Source organism: Solanum dulcamara, chromosome 10 (genome assembly GCF_947179165.1).
Source record: "Solanum dulcamara chromosome 10, daSolDulc1.2, whole genome shotgun sequence".
Lineage (NCBI taxonomy): Eukaryota > Viridiplantae > Streptophyta > Magnoliopsida > Solanales > Solanaceae > Solanum > Solanum dulcamara.
The window spans coordinates 64,674,251-64,691,179 of NC_077246.1; the positions used below are offsets into that span (position 1 = coordinate 64,674,251).

The following is a 16,929-nucleotide window of genomic DNA, read 5'->3' on the forward strand; positions in this document are numbered from 1 at the left end:
CATGATCAAACTTTATAAAATCTCAAAATTTCAATTGAACCACCACATAAATTGAGAGAAAAAAAAATACTGTAATAAACATAAAAAGAACCAAAATTGTTTAATACATACTTAAGGGACTATATCTTAAACTGACACTCAAACATAAGGGACCATCTTTGTCATTCAACTCCTTGAAAAACCACACCTTTTTTCACCAATAAATTGCTCCACACAGTACCCAAGAAAACACTACAAATAAATTTCCAAACAAAAAACATTCTTCAAGTTCAAAAGTGAGGGTCACATTTTGAACTTAGAAGAAAAAACAAAAGTCAAAAAAATGCCCAAAAAAAGTTCCCCTGTTTTCCAGAAAGTTTCTAATCTACTAAACATGTCAATTTTCTTATCAAAAATGAGAAAACCCATTATTACAAGGCTAATTTCTCTGAAAAAAGCGAAGAAAATGAAGAAATTTAGTCTCCTTAAGCATTATAATTATGGGTATATTCAAGAATACCAATTCTCTCCTTCAAATACACCATTGATTCATTACCATAACAAAAAAAATTCACTCAGAAAACAGAGGAGTTACAGAGATATTTGCTCTGTTTTCTTTATTTCGAGATGTTTGGGAATGGCGAATGGCGAAGGAGAAGAAAAAAGGAGAAAGTACCCAGTGTTGGAGTTGGAGGGATTAGCTTCTATGGAACAATTTGCAGATTTTGGTGGTGAGGACGACGACGACAACGATGATGATGATGGTTCAGTTGATGAAAGAGCTGAGAAGTTTATTGAAAGGTTTTATGAAGAAATTAAATTGCAAAACAACAATCATTTTTTGGAGAAGTTTAATGCAATGGTTGATAATTCATGAAAGCAGAGCCCCGAATCAGTGACAAAACTAGAATTTTAAATTCGAAAAAAAATGTCATTCGGTTCCATAAATGATTTTTTCAACAAAAATATAAAGTTATTAGATTCTGTCGAACTTGCAAAGCCGATGACTAGTCTGCGTTCTCTAAGAAGAAAAGGAGAGAGATTTTTTTGTCTTTTTCATTTTCTTATTTTTGATTTTTTTTTGTTGTTGTTGTTGGTGTTTGGGTTTAGGTTGGATTGTGATGATATTCTATTTTGATTTATTTTTCTCCACATTGTTTTTAATGGCTGTGGAGAATTGTCGTTTACTTTTATTTTATTTGTATTGTTGGCTGGTTGTTTTAAAAGTTGTCCATTGAAATGGACTACTTTTCTCATTTTATACACAAATATTTGAAGAAATTATAGAATGTGATTGTAGAATAATTTCATTGACTTTTCCACCCAATAAAAGAACATTGACCTTCAGCCGGACATCGGTCTTATTTTTATTTCGCTCGAAAAGCTCAGTGTTCAACTTTAAGATCTCTTGAGTAAGGGACTAGAATCAGATGAAATATCCTGTTGAGCTGGGCAACCTGAAGAAGTAGATTGAGTTTATTGACGACCATCCTTATCCTTGTTAGAAACTAAAGAGCAATCTCTCAAAGTTGGCTCGTTTCTATATCCAGTAGATTTATTATTCTTTAAAACGGTAATGAGCGTCGGCTCTACTAGATCATGAAAGTAATGACTTCAAATTCAGAAAGTCAAGAGTTCCCAATTTTAAAAAGCATGCATTACGAAGTACTCCTTTAATTTCATTTTACTTGATGTTTTACTTGTCAATCTTAGTAAATTAATTTTTATTTATTTACAAAACATAATTAATAAGGTTAATTTAATATATAATTATCCTTTTTAATTACATGTTTTTTTTAAAAAAAAGATATTTTAGCTTTGTGAAGGTCCTCATATTCATATTTAGAATGAATTTTTTTGTTAAAATACTTATTTCTCCCCAGTATCTTTTTCTCCTTGAGCCTATTTCTTGATAGGTGATTGTTCTTTTGATATTTTTTTTTCTTTTGAAATTTTTTCGAAATTATTATCTTCTTTTTTTTTTGGTTAAGAAGAACCATAAAGCTCTATTTAAATGGAATTTCAATCCCATCTTTAGTATAGTGATTTGATTTTTAAATTTAAATTTGTTGATAATTTGACAGTTTTGATAATAGAAGGTTAGAATTTAGTAGAAGATAAAACAAAATGAAATAGTGATATTTATCAGAGGTTGGTTCTGGAGGTTGAAGAGAAGTTCCCTTCTTCCCCCCCCCCCCCCCCCAATGAGACCAGACAAGTCTGTGTGGAAGATGAAGGAAGGAAGGAAACAAGAACTAAAAGGGGAAAAGAGGAATAAAATGATTGACGCATGATTTTTTCCTCTTTCTTGTTACTGAGGTTTAACCAAAAAAAGTTGTATTTATGCTATTTTAGAATTGTTCAGAGGGGGATTAGGACTCCCGCAAAGTTAGATTGTTTTTTTAAGAAAAGCGTCATAGTTGAAGGAGTACTTAAAAAGAGTGTCAAGTTAATAGTAAAATGGAACGGAGGGAGTAAGAAATATAAATTGACACCAAAAAACAGAGAAAACTCATATTGTATACACTTAGTGTTTCAAGGGAAAGTGCATGCACAATGCTAAAGTAAATAAATACAAGATAGAATTTCTATAGAATTGTTTTTGTAAGAATTGAGATTCCCATCATTGAAACATTACAACTTCACAGTGCCAACCAAAAAAGAACATGCCCATTGACTAAAATTACAACACCTCTGAATTCTATAATCTTATATGGATTGAAGGTGAAGATCAGCCTAGTTTATGGTACATCACAAGAATCATGCATACAATCACAGAAACAACACCTATATATTCCACACCTTACTTGCCTAAAGACAAAATGTACCAGGAAAAAGCACAAACTAACAAATTGAACAAAGAATATACGAAGACAACTTGTTCCGGCAGCACAATACCTGCCTGTGGCCTTTGCCAGCAATGCAACAACTCCAGACTCGGCATCAAGTATAGAACATAGATAACCGTCCACTTTTCAGTTCTTTTTATCTGATCCTTTAAGGTTAAGGTTGAACCATCTTTTCTTTGATGACTTGTCTTTGGAGTCTGAGCTTCCATCTTCCCCTGGACTATCGGTTTTATAATCTTCACCAAGGACTTTACTGCTACTTCCATTACTGAAATGCCCACTTCCACTGCCACTTAGATTAGCAATTGACCTTGAAACTGTGAATGAAGAGTGGATGCTGTCTCTTTGTTTCAACATCTCATCGACCTTTACAAACAGCAGTACTTAATCAGCACAAGGGAACAATCAGGTACTAGAAGGAACAAAGCGAAGTAGCATCTAAGCAATCAAGAGATGCATTGATGATAGCCAGGGAAATCTATTGCTCTAATTACCACTTCATAATTTCATGAGAAATAAACTTGAAGAACTTAGGAAAATCAAAAGTTGGACTTTAACATCTCAATAAAAGGACATTTATGAAAATGATAGTTAAACCATGAAGACTTGCAGCAGTGAAACTTACAGACTGCTTCTCTTGGCTGTATCTGTTGGTTACTTCCTGGAAGTGTGCCAATGCCTGTTAACATCACATGGAAAGTAGAGTACAATGAGGATATCTGAAACAATCAATCGCCGATGATAAATATTGTCCAGAAGAAGACCTTTCTATATTCGATTTCGAACTGCCTAAGCTCATTTCTCTTCCTCAAAATCTGAGCCTCGATTTCCTTGAGCTTAACAGTAGTATCCTCATATGACTTGGCACAAAGAGCCTCAATTATATAAGTAGCTGGCTTAAAGAAATTATCTCCTGCAGAAATCAGATCAAAATTCAGCCTTGAGGATTTAGCATTGGACAATCAATTGGGAATTAGATGGTGTTTGCAGCAACAAAAACCAAGTATTCAGCAAAATAAGTAGCTCCAACCATAAACAGCGAATATGTGAGTGCCAGCTTTTAGTTCTGAGACCTCACAAGGCTGAAGGCCCTCCAGCTTCTTAAAGAAAGCAGCTTCAGGGTCCTTAGCCATTGCTAACTACAATATTTCAAATTAGTTATTAGTTCTGACAACACTGCATTAATGGATTTGACCAATAGGTTGATATTCACATACCGCATTCACAGTTGAATCCATTCTGTAAACCTGAAAGTGCAAGAAATACATTCCTGCTGACGTTACCTTACCCGTTTTCTCACTATCTTCCTGTATACAATGACAATTCATCAGGTTCATTAAGATATTCTGATCAGTCAATTGCCTGGTTAACATATACAAGACATGCACAACATGTCCATATAAAATACAGTACACTTGCTCACAAATCACATCAGAACTAACAGTCAAAAAGAATTACTCGAAAGATAACTGTGACAAGAAGAAACCCAGTTTGCAGGCAGATTTAATGTAATTATGAGCATACTGAGCTTATATATCTGAAGATAAAGAATACGAAGTCCAGTATCTCCTTGGTACAAGTGAGTTCACTTGAATATAGAAGCCTCACAACTGATGCAGATTGTGAAGAGCTTCAAAATCAGCAAACTTCAAGAATGAGGTCTAGGTTTCCAAAGCAGTTGATTTATACTGAATTCAATACTTTAGAGAACTGAGATCTTACAAACATACAGCCTTATCTACTACACTGGCCCCTGACCATAATTTCCTATACGCACATATAAGTCATGACTCATGAGTCATTTTGAGGCATCAGGGACAGTGTCAAAATAGCTACTATTTCCCTTTACAGGAAAAATCATAAAGCTTTTAGAATCAACTTGCAAAAATATTTTTTTGAAAAGTAGAATTGACTACTTCTGACAAATTTCATAAGCTAAATCTTTTGTTGACATTATGAAAACTGAAATGAGAGGTGCATCAAGATGTCATTTAAGACATTACATTTGATCGATAAATGCGGGGAAGCTTTTTTAATATTAAAAGTTATGTTGATCGGGAATTTATATTATATATGTAAATGTCATGAAGTACATGTATAAAGGAACTGTCACTAGGGTGAGAACAGTAGTAGGAGATTAAAAAGAGTTTCTCATAAGTCATAACCATGAATTCTGGGATAAACATTGAGCCTACACTTAATTAAACTAGTTATGGATGAGTTGGCCAACACAAATACAAGATAAAGTCACATGGTGTATGCTATTTGCTAATGATATTTGGCTAATTGAAAAAAAAGGAGCAAAGGTGTGAATCAAAAGCTTAAACTATGGAGAAGCACTCTAGAGAATAAGAGTTTTAGGATAACTAGAAGTAAAACTGAATATATGAACTGAAAGTTTAGTCAGCATAAGAAGAGTGAAGTTGAGGTGCGATTCGACAAGATAATGGTTACTAAATGCAATCAATTCAGATTTTAGGCTCATCGTTCCATGAGAATAGAATAATAAGTGAAAAAGGTTACATATGAACAAAATCGGATGATTGAAGCCGAGAAGTGCTATCGTGGTGTAATGTGATAGAAGGATGCCTACCAAAAGGAAATGTAAGTTCTATAGAACAATAATAAGATTAGCAATGTTATATAGCAGTGAATGTTGTGTTGTTAAGGTCAAAAACATCCACAATAAGTGAGCAGAGATGCAAATGCTAAGATGGAGAATAGAATAATAAGTGAAAAAGGTTACATATGAACAAAATCGGATGATTGAAGCCGAGAAGTGCTATCATGGTGTAATGTGATAGAAGGATGCCTACCAAAAAGAAATGTAAGTTCTATAGAACAATAATAAGATTAGCAATGTTATATGACAGTGAATGTTGTGTTGTTAAGGTCAAAAACATCCACAATAAGTGAGCAGAGATGCAAATGCTAAGATGGATTGTGGTCATTCAAGTTTATACAAGATTAAAGCTGATCACATTTGCCAGAATGAACTAGTAGTACAAATTGAGGGTAAGTCTTTAAGATTGGTCATGTCCTATGTCTATCTCTAGATGTGCTTTTGTGTAGGTTTGAAACCATAGTGAGTGGAGGTGTTAAAAGAGACTACGTAAACCTAAAATCAAATGAAACAAATTGTCTTCAAAGAGCCACAATTTCTGGAATCCAGATAGACTTGGCGAAAGATAAGATACAATGGAAGTGAAAGATCTAAACAGGCAATAGCTTTTTTTTGCCCTATATTGGTCTGAGATGAATTAAAATTGAGAAATATGGTCAATGAGAATTTATATAGCAAACCCCACTTGTTTGGTTGAGATTTAGGGCCCATTTGTTTTTATTTTTATTAAAGATTAAAATGTATGAATATTGATACACATCTAAATATTAAGATGTTGTCTACATCAACAATAATATACCTAGTGTAACTCCACAAGTGGGATCTGGGGAAGGTAGGGTGTACACAAACCTTACCCCAACCTTGCAGAGGTAGAGAGGTTGAATACTGAATAATTAAGACTATTTAGATTTCAGCATGTTCATATATATATATAATTTATTTAAAGTAAGGACCCGTTTGACAATGAGAATTATTCATTTTTTCTGATATTTTTTCAACTTTATTTGGAAATAAGCGTTTAGCCATGAAAGTTTCAAATAGTTGTATTTGGAATTTGGAGAACACCCTAAACCATGTTTTCACTTTTTTCACTCTCACTATATTTTTCCTTTCACAAATTTTACCCTAACTTTTTTGTTTTTATAAAAACGACCCCATTTATATTGTTTTAGAAAAAATATATGCAAACGACCAAATATTATTTTCAAACACTATAACCAAACACAACTCCAACTTCAAAAATTCCAAATAAAGTGAAAAACTATTTGTAATAGTATGTAGTAGCTCGTATATGGAATCTAATCAATGACATTATGTGACTATCTATTTTGAGATAGTACTCTTTTTGAGTAGATTTTATTGTATGTTTTATGTAAATTAGAGTCTGCTTGGATTGACTTTTGATTTTTGACTTATAAACCAAAAGCATAAGTTAGAAATTCCAACTTATGACTTTTGGCTTTGACTTATTTTTATCATTTTAGCTTAAAACTAAGAGTTGATAAGCATTTTTTAATTTACTCAGAACACTCCAAAAGTGCTTAAAAGCATTAAAAATAAGCCCAATCCAAACAGGCTCTTATTCAAGTTGGGTGATTTTGATAGTCTTTAGAAATAGAGGGGTAAAACCATATTTATAAAAAGTACACTCAAATTCTAAATATTCATTGCAAAAAGTATGGTCAAACACAACTCCAACTTTTAAGTTCCAAATAAAGTGAATAATATTTGATTTTCATGGCCAAATTCCCACTATGTAAGCTCTAATTCTCAAAAATGTTAACTGGTACTCACTCCGTCTCAATTTATGTGGCACCCTTTGACTTGCCACGATTTTTAAGAAAAAAGGAAGACTTTTGAAACTAGTGGTCTAAAACAATTCTTAGATATTTGTGTGGCTGAGAATCATTTCATTAATGGTAAAAGAAAAATTTTAAAATTAAATTATTTCTAATTATAATAAGGTGACATTTTTTTGGGGACGGACTAAAAAGGAAAGGAGGTCACATAAAATGGGACAGAAGGAGTACTAAAACAACAACATATCCAGCGAAATCCCACAAGTGGGGTCTAGAGAGGATAGGATGTACGCAAACCTTACCACTACCTCATGGAGATAGAGAGGCTATTTCCGAAAGACCCTCGACTCAAAAGTCAAAACCCCAAGTAAGAGAGAAAAACAATATATATAGCATAATGGCAAAAAAAATCGATGCAAAACGATGCAAATGTTACAAAACAATAACAACAACAATAGCAAAGTAATGTGATAATTAAAAAAAATAATAACACAACTATAATGGCACGTCTAGATCTACGACCAACCCTAAATCGACACAAGGCAAGACACTATTCTATCCCTACTAGCTTTCTACCCTAATCCGCGACCTCCACTCCTTTCTATCTAAAGTCATGTCTTCGGTGATATGGAGTAGCGTCATATCTTGTCTAATTACCTCTCCTCAATACTTTTTCGGCCTACTCCTACCCCTCCGCATAACCCCCAAATCCAACCTCTTAAACCTCCTAACTGGAGCGTGGACACACCTCCTCCGCACATGCCCCAACCATCTCAATCTCGCTTCTCTTATCTTGTCTGCTGCAGAGGCTACTCTCATCTTCTCCCGAATAACCTCATTCCTAATCTTATCACTCTTAGTGTGTCCACACATCCATCTCAAAATCCTTATCTCCGCAACATGCATCTTCTAAACATGAGAGTTCTTTACTGGCCAGCACTCCACCCCGTCTAACCACCATTCTGTAGAACTTACCTTTAAGTTTAGGTGGTACCTTTTTATCACACAGGACACCAGAGGCAACCCTCCATTTCATCGCGCTGCCCCAATGCGATGTGTGACATCCTCATCGATGTCCCTATTGCTCTGGATGATAGATCCAAGATATTTAAAGCTTTCTATCTTGGGGATAGGTTGAGTGGCAAGCCTCACTATAATTTATATAACCTAAAATGTCAAAAGAACACAAATCTCTCCAAAATCTCTCTTCTTCATGTTATGACCTAATGCCACCACTCCCCTTCCACCACTAATCCTAAATTCTCTGCATCTCATTCCCCAAACCCCACCCTACCAAACAATCCAAGTTCATCCTTCCTTTTACATGATAAGCCATCTTGTTCAAGTCCCTCCCAACACACCTACTACCTACTAACCAACCTCACAATTTCTAGGACTCTTTTATGATAGAAAATGCATAATCCCACTTCTTCACCATCACAAAGTGGAGCTCCAACCCATTTCAAGAACACTCAGATGCTTTCCTTCATACTTTCCCGGTACCCCTGATGACCTAACTACTTCCTCCCTCTTTGACTGGTTTGATATTTTCGAATTCAACCTCAACGAACAACTGAATGCCACCATCGGTGGCCCACTTCACCAGGAATAGCTGTCATAGCAAGAATTGGCATCGCTGGTGCCTCGGAAGATTTCGGCAAATGCAACAGACATGAAGTTCCTTTTATTTCGCCCGAGATGTGAAGTTCTTCCCATAAAGAAATACAAGCATGATTTTTGCTACGAAAAAGAGAATTTTGAGATCTTCATGGTGTTAGACTTGATTACAGATCCGATTCATACAGACCCATTTATATCCATTAAGAGATTCTAAAACACAAAACAAAAATTCTCTAATAAGATGATGATTGATCTATGGACCTGGAAGTTGGTCTGGAAAACTAAACTCCCCCCTAAAGCCTTGGATAGCCTTAAAAGAAGCATGCCTCACTCAAGACAATCTTATGAGAAGAAAATTTCAACTGGTAAATAGGTGTTACATGTGTCAGTCAACTTCAGAAAGCATCAACCACCTTATGCTTCACTGCCCTTTTGCAACACACTTTTGGAACATGTTCCTAGCGCTTTTTGGTATAAGTTGGTCCATGCCCTTCAATATCAGAGACGCCTACACTAGTTGGAGCTCTATGGAAGTTAGAAAATCTGGATCATGACCCCAACTTGTATTTTATTTGGAATGAAAGAAACAGGATATTTTTCGATGGAGTTTTAACTCCAATTTGTAAGCTTAAGGCTAGTTGTTTGGTTAACCTTTTTAGCTGGGCTAACTTTTCCCCTGTAAATAACTTAGATCACTACCTGAATTTGGTCAGCTCCTTAGCTCTAAGTTTTTTGTTCTTACTGAGCTGACAGATCCCCCTTTTGAATCTTTGCATCTACTGGATGTCTTAATGAAATCTCACTTACTTCATCAAAAAAAAATTCACTTAATGGGCTGAGATCTGAATCATTCATATTTAGACCCCTATAAGTGCAAGCAGAAAAGGAACTAGCAGTAGTTGTTAAAAGTTATGTTGGTCAAGACTAAGCTTTAATTTCTCAACCTAAGTTTCAGCCTGAGTCTAAAACAAAGAAAAAAAACTCAAGAATAAGCTTTAAATCCCAGGAAAATCCCATTCAAGCCAATAGAGATACATCAAAACAAGCGCTTAGCAAAAGAGGACTAAAGGTGCAATTAAAGAACGTTACTTCTTACAATTTAAGGAGAGTTATTTTCTGACTTGCTTTTTATCTTTTAAGAAAATAATAGGTGCTTCTTTCCTCGATGCATAGATTACTAATCAAGCAACAATCCTAGAGAAAGTTATGTCTGTACATGCTCGAAATGTCTCCCAAATTAAGTATGGGATGAAGAGTAACATTTTTTTTTCTAATTAAAGTTGGGTGATAATTTCCTGTTTAATGGGTTGATCCCATCCACCTCCCTAAACTGGACCAACTCATTTTGGTTTTATTTCCAAAATAAATTCGTTTCTTAGAAGCTTGATGAATCAGTAACTACCTGGCAACTTCAAATCACTCGGAACTCTACATCAATTAAAAATATATTGAATTCACAATGGAAACAAAAACTGTAAAATATACTACCTGCAAAGCCAGGCCATAACCTCCATTTGCATCTTGTTCAAAATACAGTAGCTGAAATTATATAAAATTTAGTTTTAACATCTTAAGTCATGGAACGGTAAAAAACACAAAAAAACATGACATATACACTGCTTACAAAGTATAAAAATATGATGATAACTACCATTAAAATTCTATAGATCTGGGGTGTACCTTAAACTTGCTTTGAGCTGCTGAAGTAACTCTAACTACAAGCCCTGCCTCCGCTTGTTCATTGGTAATCGTTACACCAAAGAAATGGGCACTTTGCTTTTCAACCTGCAGCAAAACCAAGCTAAAAAACTTGCTAGAGCTGATATATTTTACCCTGCTAATTGAAAGAGGAAATCAAATGCTACCTTTCCACTAAGTGATGTCCCAATTGGAAGAGGGCGGATTGTGACAGTTCCATTCAAAGCTTCTTCAAGAACATTAGCAGAGACAGTCGTTTTGATGGGAACGCCCAACTTGCTATCAGGACATAAGGAAATTCAAACACCAATAATCTACTAAAAATACAAAGTTTGGTATGATGATTACCTGAACAATGCTGCAAACATTGTGTTGACTGTTCCAAGATTGGACAAATCAATTTCCATATCTGTTCCTTCCGCATCAAGAGCCTTACAATTTTCAAGATCAAATGTCAGAGCAAGGCAAATAGTACATGCTTGTGAGCAGTTATCTAGAACTATAATCGGCTGAAGATTGCTACAAGTATTAGCCAATTGGGAGTCTGTTTAATACATAAATCATGCCCATCATATCTGATTACAAATTAACTACCAAAGATTGTAAAAGTTGCAAAAAGCATAAAAAAGAAACTATACATGTACCACTAGAGAGAGAGATGTATATGTGTCTCAGTGTGTGAGCAACCACCTTTTAAAATCCATGCATACATAGAGAAGTCATTGCAAAAAGAACACCAACACATAAATCCAGCTACTGCAATATTTCATAATAGCAGTGGAAGATAACCAATGTCATCAAATTTATTAGTTTGAGTCCCTCTTTGACCTTCTAAATTCTTCCACTAAGTTTTCCTACAGCCCCCAATTCAGCTCCAAAAAGTCAAGTAAACTTCTTTTATAAGAAAAAAATATGATACAATAACTATACCTCGATCCCAAAGATGTTGGGGTTAACTATATGAATCCTTTATAGCCATTCTATTATATTTAGGCCTATTTCATTCCAATACTCAGTTATTTGTGTTCTCAAAAAACTAAGAGCTCTCTAATACTAAAGTTCTCTAAATCTCAAACTTATCTCTATACTGGCATACAAATCTCTACCCAAACTAAAACTTTTGAGAAACGCCAGACCTAATGTGAGTGACTAACAATGACTAAGCCTTAATACAGTAAGAGGATTCTTTTTGATAAGGTAAAAAATTAATTAGTGGTACTTTTTGCTTCAATTATATTTTGTTTTTAACTACTTCTCATGGATCCCGAGAGCTTATAGGTCATTTAAGATTCCCATACATGATACAACTCAAAGACTCCTAATGTAACCTCACAATATACAACTAGAACAACTACATTTAAATCCCACTAGGGCAACGCTATAAAAATCCCGTTCAAACAAATTTATTGTAAGGTATATAGCTTAAACAAAAAAATTTAGAATATGTGGTCCAAATTTTTAAAGTTGTTGCAATATATTCGTGCAACATACGAACTTAGGGACTTCTCTATAGATTAAGGCAAGATACTTATTATTTTTGACTTCTCATTAAATGATTTTGATACAATGGACATTTCGTGTTTATTTGATTTGATTTCTTGAATGAGCCCACAAGGTTTGCTTTCAAACTTCGAACAAGAGATGCCCATTTTCATTTTTGTTAGAGACAGTTAAAAAAAATCCATAATTGACAGTGGATGTGGACAAAGTACCTCAAAACCAGCCATATCATATTGCCTCCTTTTTTCTGGATCAGATAGAACACCGTAGGAATATGCAACCTCCTTGAAGAGTTCTGAAGCTTCGGGATTGTTAGCATTCTTGTCAGGATGATACCTGCCAATTTAGGTTGTGTATGGCTACTGTATGAGAGATTTTTTCTTCTAAAGAAACTAATGTAAGAAATTCTTAATTTTTTTGGTATAATCAAACAAAAGCTCAGCTAATGCATAGAGGCAGACAAGGAATCAACAAACTTCCCTACACCTTCACCCTTAAAACCAATTGTTCCCTCTATAACCCAACCTAACTTCCCATCACAATTAAGCTTTCCATGTTAGAAACTCTAGGTTCCAATAAAATAACTTCAACAAACTATTACACAAGCATAGCTATCATCTATCTACTACTCAACTCCCACACCACGTCAACCTTCAAACTACTAACTTCAATTCTTGGATAGCTAATAATGAATTTCATGCTAAAGCTAACTTTATCCTCAAAATGCTTGATACGTCAAATATAAATCCTAACTAAATACATAGCAAAACAACACACCAACTTTCACTTTAGGTACAATACATGTAAAATTCTCACAGCAACAACTCAATTAATCAATCAACTACAACTCATAACGACATTTAAGTACATACAGCGATAGTATAACTTCAATCAATCAACTAAGTCTCCATCCAAAACTAATCCGAATCCTCTACATACTCATTCCAATCTATTCAAGTCCATTTCACATCTTTATTTGAATCTATAACATACCAACACCAAATAATTTGTCCAACAGATCAACCCCAATTAAACCGACCACAATAACTATAAACCGAAATTCTTTCGAGTAGGATGGGGATTACTTACTTGAGAGCAAGCTTTCTATAAGCACTTTTAATCTCTTGATCAGATGAATCCCTTGTTACACACAATACCTCATATGGGTCTCGCCTTACAGCTGGAGCTGATGACCCCTCCATTTTCGAACCAGCCATTAGCACAATTTCTTCCTCCCCTAATTCTAGAACCTTCTTTTTTTTCAAATTACTTGCAGTGTATCATCCAAATAGCTCTCGTGTCTGCAAATATACAGGCAGAGGAAACTTGTATACACGCAAAACAATTAAAAAAACTTTCTTTTTGTGAAAAGTCACAATCACATCAAAGTTTGAGAAGGAATTGAGGGGAATTATGAAGATTTTTCACGGAATTCAAAGAATTGGATCGTCTTTTCATCTTCTTGGGATTAATGGTAACAAAAATTGGAAAAATTAGTTGGAACTTGGACCAGGAGACCTAACAGAAGGATTTTGAATTGATAAATGATGTTGGAAAAGGGAGAAAACTAGGGTTTTGAGGAAATTTACGAGAAGAGTGTGTGTGTGTGTGTGTGTGTGTGTGTGTGTGTGTGTGTGTGTGTGTGTGTGTGTGAGAGAGAGAGAGAGAGAGAGACGGAGCGCTAAAGCTAAAAAGACAAGAGTTTTGATTTTTGCTTCTGAATTCGAAAAATCAATTAAAAGGGTTTCTTGAGAAGGAAATTGAATTTTATGAGTATAAATTTGGAAGGGTCAATTTTTTTTGTACAAATATATGAAACAGCGAACTTTAGCTTATTTGATTACTAGTTACATGAGCTCATCCAACCACGAATCCAATATATGTTATTTTATTTATAATTTATGCGATATTGATAAAATTATGAGAATCAATAAAATTTTATATGATTTTATGTGATTTATAATACTTTTAACATAATTTTTATAATATATGTTACTTTATTTGTCTCAATTTATGTGGCATATGTAAAATTTTAAGAATCAATTAAATTTTTAATATATTTGAAGTTGTTAAACATTGTGCTTGGTACTTGTATCAATTTATGTGATATGCATAAAATTTGGAGAGCTAATTAAAAAAAATTGTATGATTTTTCAATATTGTGAATTTTTAATTATTGCAATCTATAATATTTTTTACGTAATTTTCAAATAATATATGTTACACTTCTTGTCCCAACTTGAGTGGATCTGATAGAATATATTTTCAAATATTTATAGTTGTTAATTATTATTATAATTTATAGTAATTTTTAAATACGTAACTAAATATTTTAAATTATTAATTATTGTTATTTATAATACTTTTAATATGATTTTTTAATATATAATAAATTTTAATAAAATAATATAAGTAAATTGAAATTAGGAGATACTAATGTGGCCCAAATACTTGAAGCCTATAGTAGCATAATAGTAAACACAAAAATTGAAGCTGTGTATAGATTTGAACACATAACCTACCATACAAAAATTGAAGCTTTAATCAACAAGTCATCAAGCAGCTGACCACACAAATGGACAAAAATTGGACCATGAAACAGACTGCTTAAGCAGCATAAACTGCTGCTTCTTATATAAGGAAATATATTTTAACTCTGATACTCTTGATTTGAGGAATTAGTCTCTTATCTTACAGTTTAATAACAAAAAAGGTAAAAAAATTAAACTTATTCTTGTTAGATATGGGATGATTTCAAAGTGGAAAATATTAGGTATTGGATGTTTTCCAAGTGGGCCCCACTTGACATTTAATCATCTTTTTTGCCTATATATATGGGCATTGAAAAGAACAGATATACACACGAGAAGAAAACATATTTGTACTCTCTTTATATTCTCTTATTCACTTTCCTTTATTAATTGTCAAGTTTGTTAATTTATAACACGTTATCAGCACGAAGCTCTGATATGGGCATTGGAAAGAACAGATATACACACAAGAAGAAAACATATTTGTACTCTCTCTATATTCTCTTATTCACTTTCCTTTATTAATTGTCAAATAGATAATTTATAACACGTTATCAGCACGAAACTCTGCTATTTATTCAAGGTAACAAAAGTGGTAAGAGTTTTATTTAAATTTATTTTCATAAAATGGCAAATATTTCAAAAATTGAATTTACTGCTCTTGATATCTCTGGAAAAGGCTACTCATCATAGGCACTTGATGCCGAAATTCATTTAGAATCAATGGGTCTGGCAGACACCATTAAAGATGGCAATATGGCATCCAATCAAGACCGTGCTAAAGCCATGATATTTCTCCGTCACCATCTTGACGAGGGGCTAAAATTACAATATCTCACATTAAAAGACCCCCTTAAATTGTGGAAAAATTTAAAAGAAAGATATGACCACCTGAAGTTGGTCATGCTTCCACAAGCTCGTCATGATTGGCTAAATCTGAGATTAATAGATTTTAAAAATATAACTGAATATAATTCTGCTCTGTTTAGAATTATAGCTCAGTTAAATTTATGCGGAGAAGAGATCACTGAGCAGGATAAACTGAAAAAAACATGCTCCACATTTCCACCCGCGAAGATGCTCCTGCAGCAGCAATATTGCAAAAAAGAATTTAAAAAATATTTTGAATTACTTTCTCACCTTCTGATTGCTGAACGTCACAATGAACTATTAAGGAAAAATTATAATAGTCGGCCCGTTAGTTCTTTGCCCCTTCCTGAAGTGAATCAGGCAAATTATAACCAACGAGAAAGAGGCCATGGCCCCAGTCGTGGTCGTGGTCGTGGTCGTGATCGTAGTTAAAGAAGAAATTTTAATCATGATGCTAGGCTGGCACCGAGAAATAACCATCAATATAAAAGACAGGGTAAAAAGCCAGAAGCTTTATCGAAGAATAATTTAGAAATAATATGTCATAGATGTGGAGGTATGGGGCACTGGTCGCGGATTTGCAGGTCATCAAAGCGCCTTGTTCAGCATCAGGCATCTCTGAAAAGGGCAGAAAATAATCTAGAGACGAATTTTATCTCTGAAGATAATATTGAGCCCATGCATTTGAATGTAGCTGATTTCTTTAATTTTCCAGACGAAAATATGAATATTGATAAGACTAATAATATGTAAATATTTTTCTTTTTATCTGTATTAAATATGATGTTTGTATTTTCCTAGTCAATGTAAATAAATAAAATATGTGTAATATACCATGTGTTAATACTTATTTTATTTCTTATTGAAGAAAATATGGAAATGCCTCAAATCTTACTTGGATCAATGATAAATCAAGAGGATATTTGTGTAATTGATAGTAGAACAACTCATGCTATTTTTAAAGACGAGAAATATTTTTCCAATTTACTTAGAAGAAAAGTTAATGTTACTACAATTTCTGGTAATTCAAAAATGATAGAAGGCTCCGGAAGAGCTACTATAATTCTGCCTTAGGGGATAAAAATTGTTATAGAAGATGCACTATTTTCTTCTAAATCCCCAAAAAACTTGTTAAGTTTTAAAGATATCCGCAGAAATGGATATCATGTTGAGACACTAAATGAAATGAATATTGAATATATTGGCATAACCAAGAGTGTCTCAGGCCAGAAATATATTTTGGAAAAATTACCAACTCTGTCATCTGGCTTATATTATGCAAAAATTAGTGCAATTGAAGCACATATGATCGTAAACCAGAAGTTTACTGATCCAAATACATTTGTACTATGGCATGATAGAATAGGTCATCCTAGATCAATAATGATGAAACGAATTCTTGAAAATTCAACTGGACATCCGTTAAAGAACCAGAAAATTCTTACGAATGATGAATTTTC

General features: G+C 33.7%; 2 protein-coding genes across 2 annotated transcripts; one reads left to right on the plus strand and one right to left on the minus strand.

Annotated features, from left to right (window-relative positions):
- Positions 1–215: 215 nt before the first annotated feature.
- Positions 216–1,283, plus strand: LOC129870875 (uncharacterized). The gene has a single exon (XM_055945759.1). The coding sequence runs from the start codon at positions 323–325 to the stop codon at positions 854–856; it is 534 nt and encodes a 177-aa protein (XP_055801734.1). The 5' UTR covers positions 216–322; the 3' UTR covers positions 857–1,283.
- Positions 1,284–2,564: 1,281 nt separating this feature from the next.
- On the minus strand, positions 2,565–13,795 carry LOC129870036 (chaperone protein dnaJ 15-like). Its single transcript, XM_055944615.1, has 11 exons — positions 13,158–13,795; positions 12,281–12,404; positions 10,917–10,999; positions 10,736–10,847; positions 10,551–10,655; positions 10,359–10,409; positions 4,046–4,135; positions 3,859–3,967; positions 3,593–3,741; positions 3,454–3,507; positions 2,565–3,194 (listed from the first exon to the last, which is right to left on the minus strand). Exons 1-11 carry the CDS (start codon positions 13,283–13,285, stop codon positions 2,955–2,957), a joined length of 1,245 nt encoding a protein of 414 aa, XP_055800590.1. The 5' UTR covers positions 13,286–13,795; the 3' UTR covers positions 2,565–2,954.
- Between the last annotated feature and the right edge of the window lie 3,134 nt (positions 13,796–16,929).

Bases quoted from the DNA above. Each gene is read 5' to 3' on its own strand.
- LOC129870875 (XM_055945759.1), top strand. From the start codon at position 323: ATGCCCAAAAAAAGTTCCCCTGTTTTCCAGAAAGTTTCTAATCTACTA.
- LOC129870036 (XM_055944615.1), bottom strand. From the start codon at position 13,285: ATGGCTGGTTCGAAAATGGAGGGGTCATCAGCTCCAGCTGTAAGGCGA. The intron at 4,136-10,358 runs GTAGTATATTTT...CATTGTATACAG, and splicing joins GTTATGGCCTGGCTTTGCAG to GAAGATAGTGAGAAAACGGG. The intron at 3,968-4,045 runs GTATGTGAATAT...GAAATATTGTAG, and splicing joins TGGATTCAACTGTGAATGCG to TTAGCAATGGCTAAGGACCC.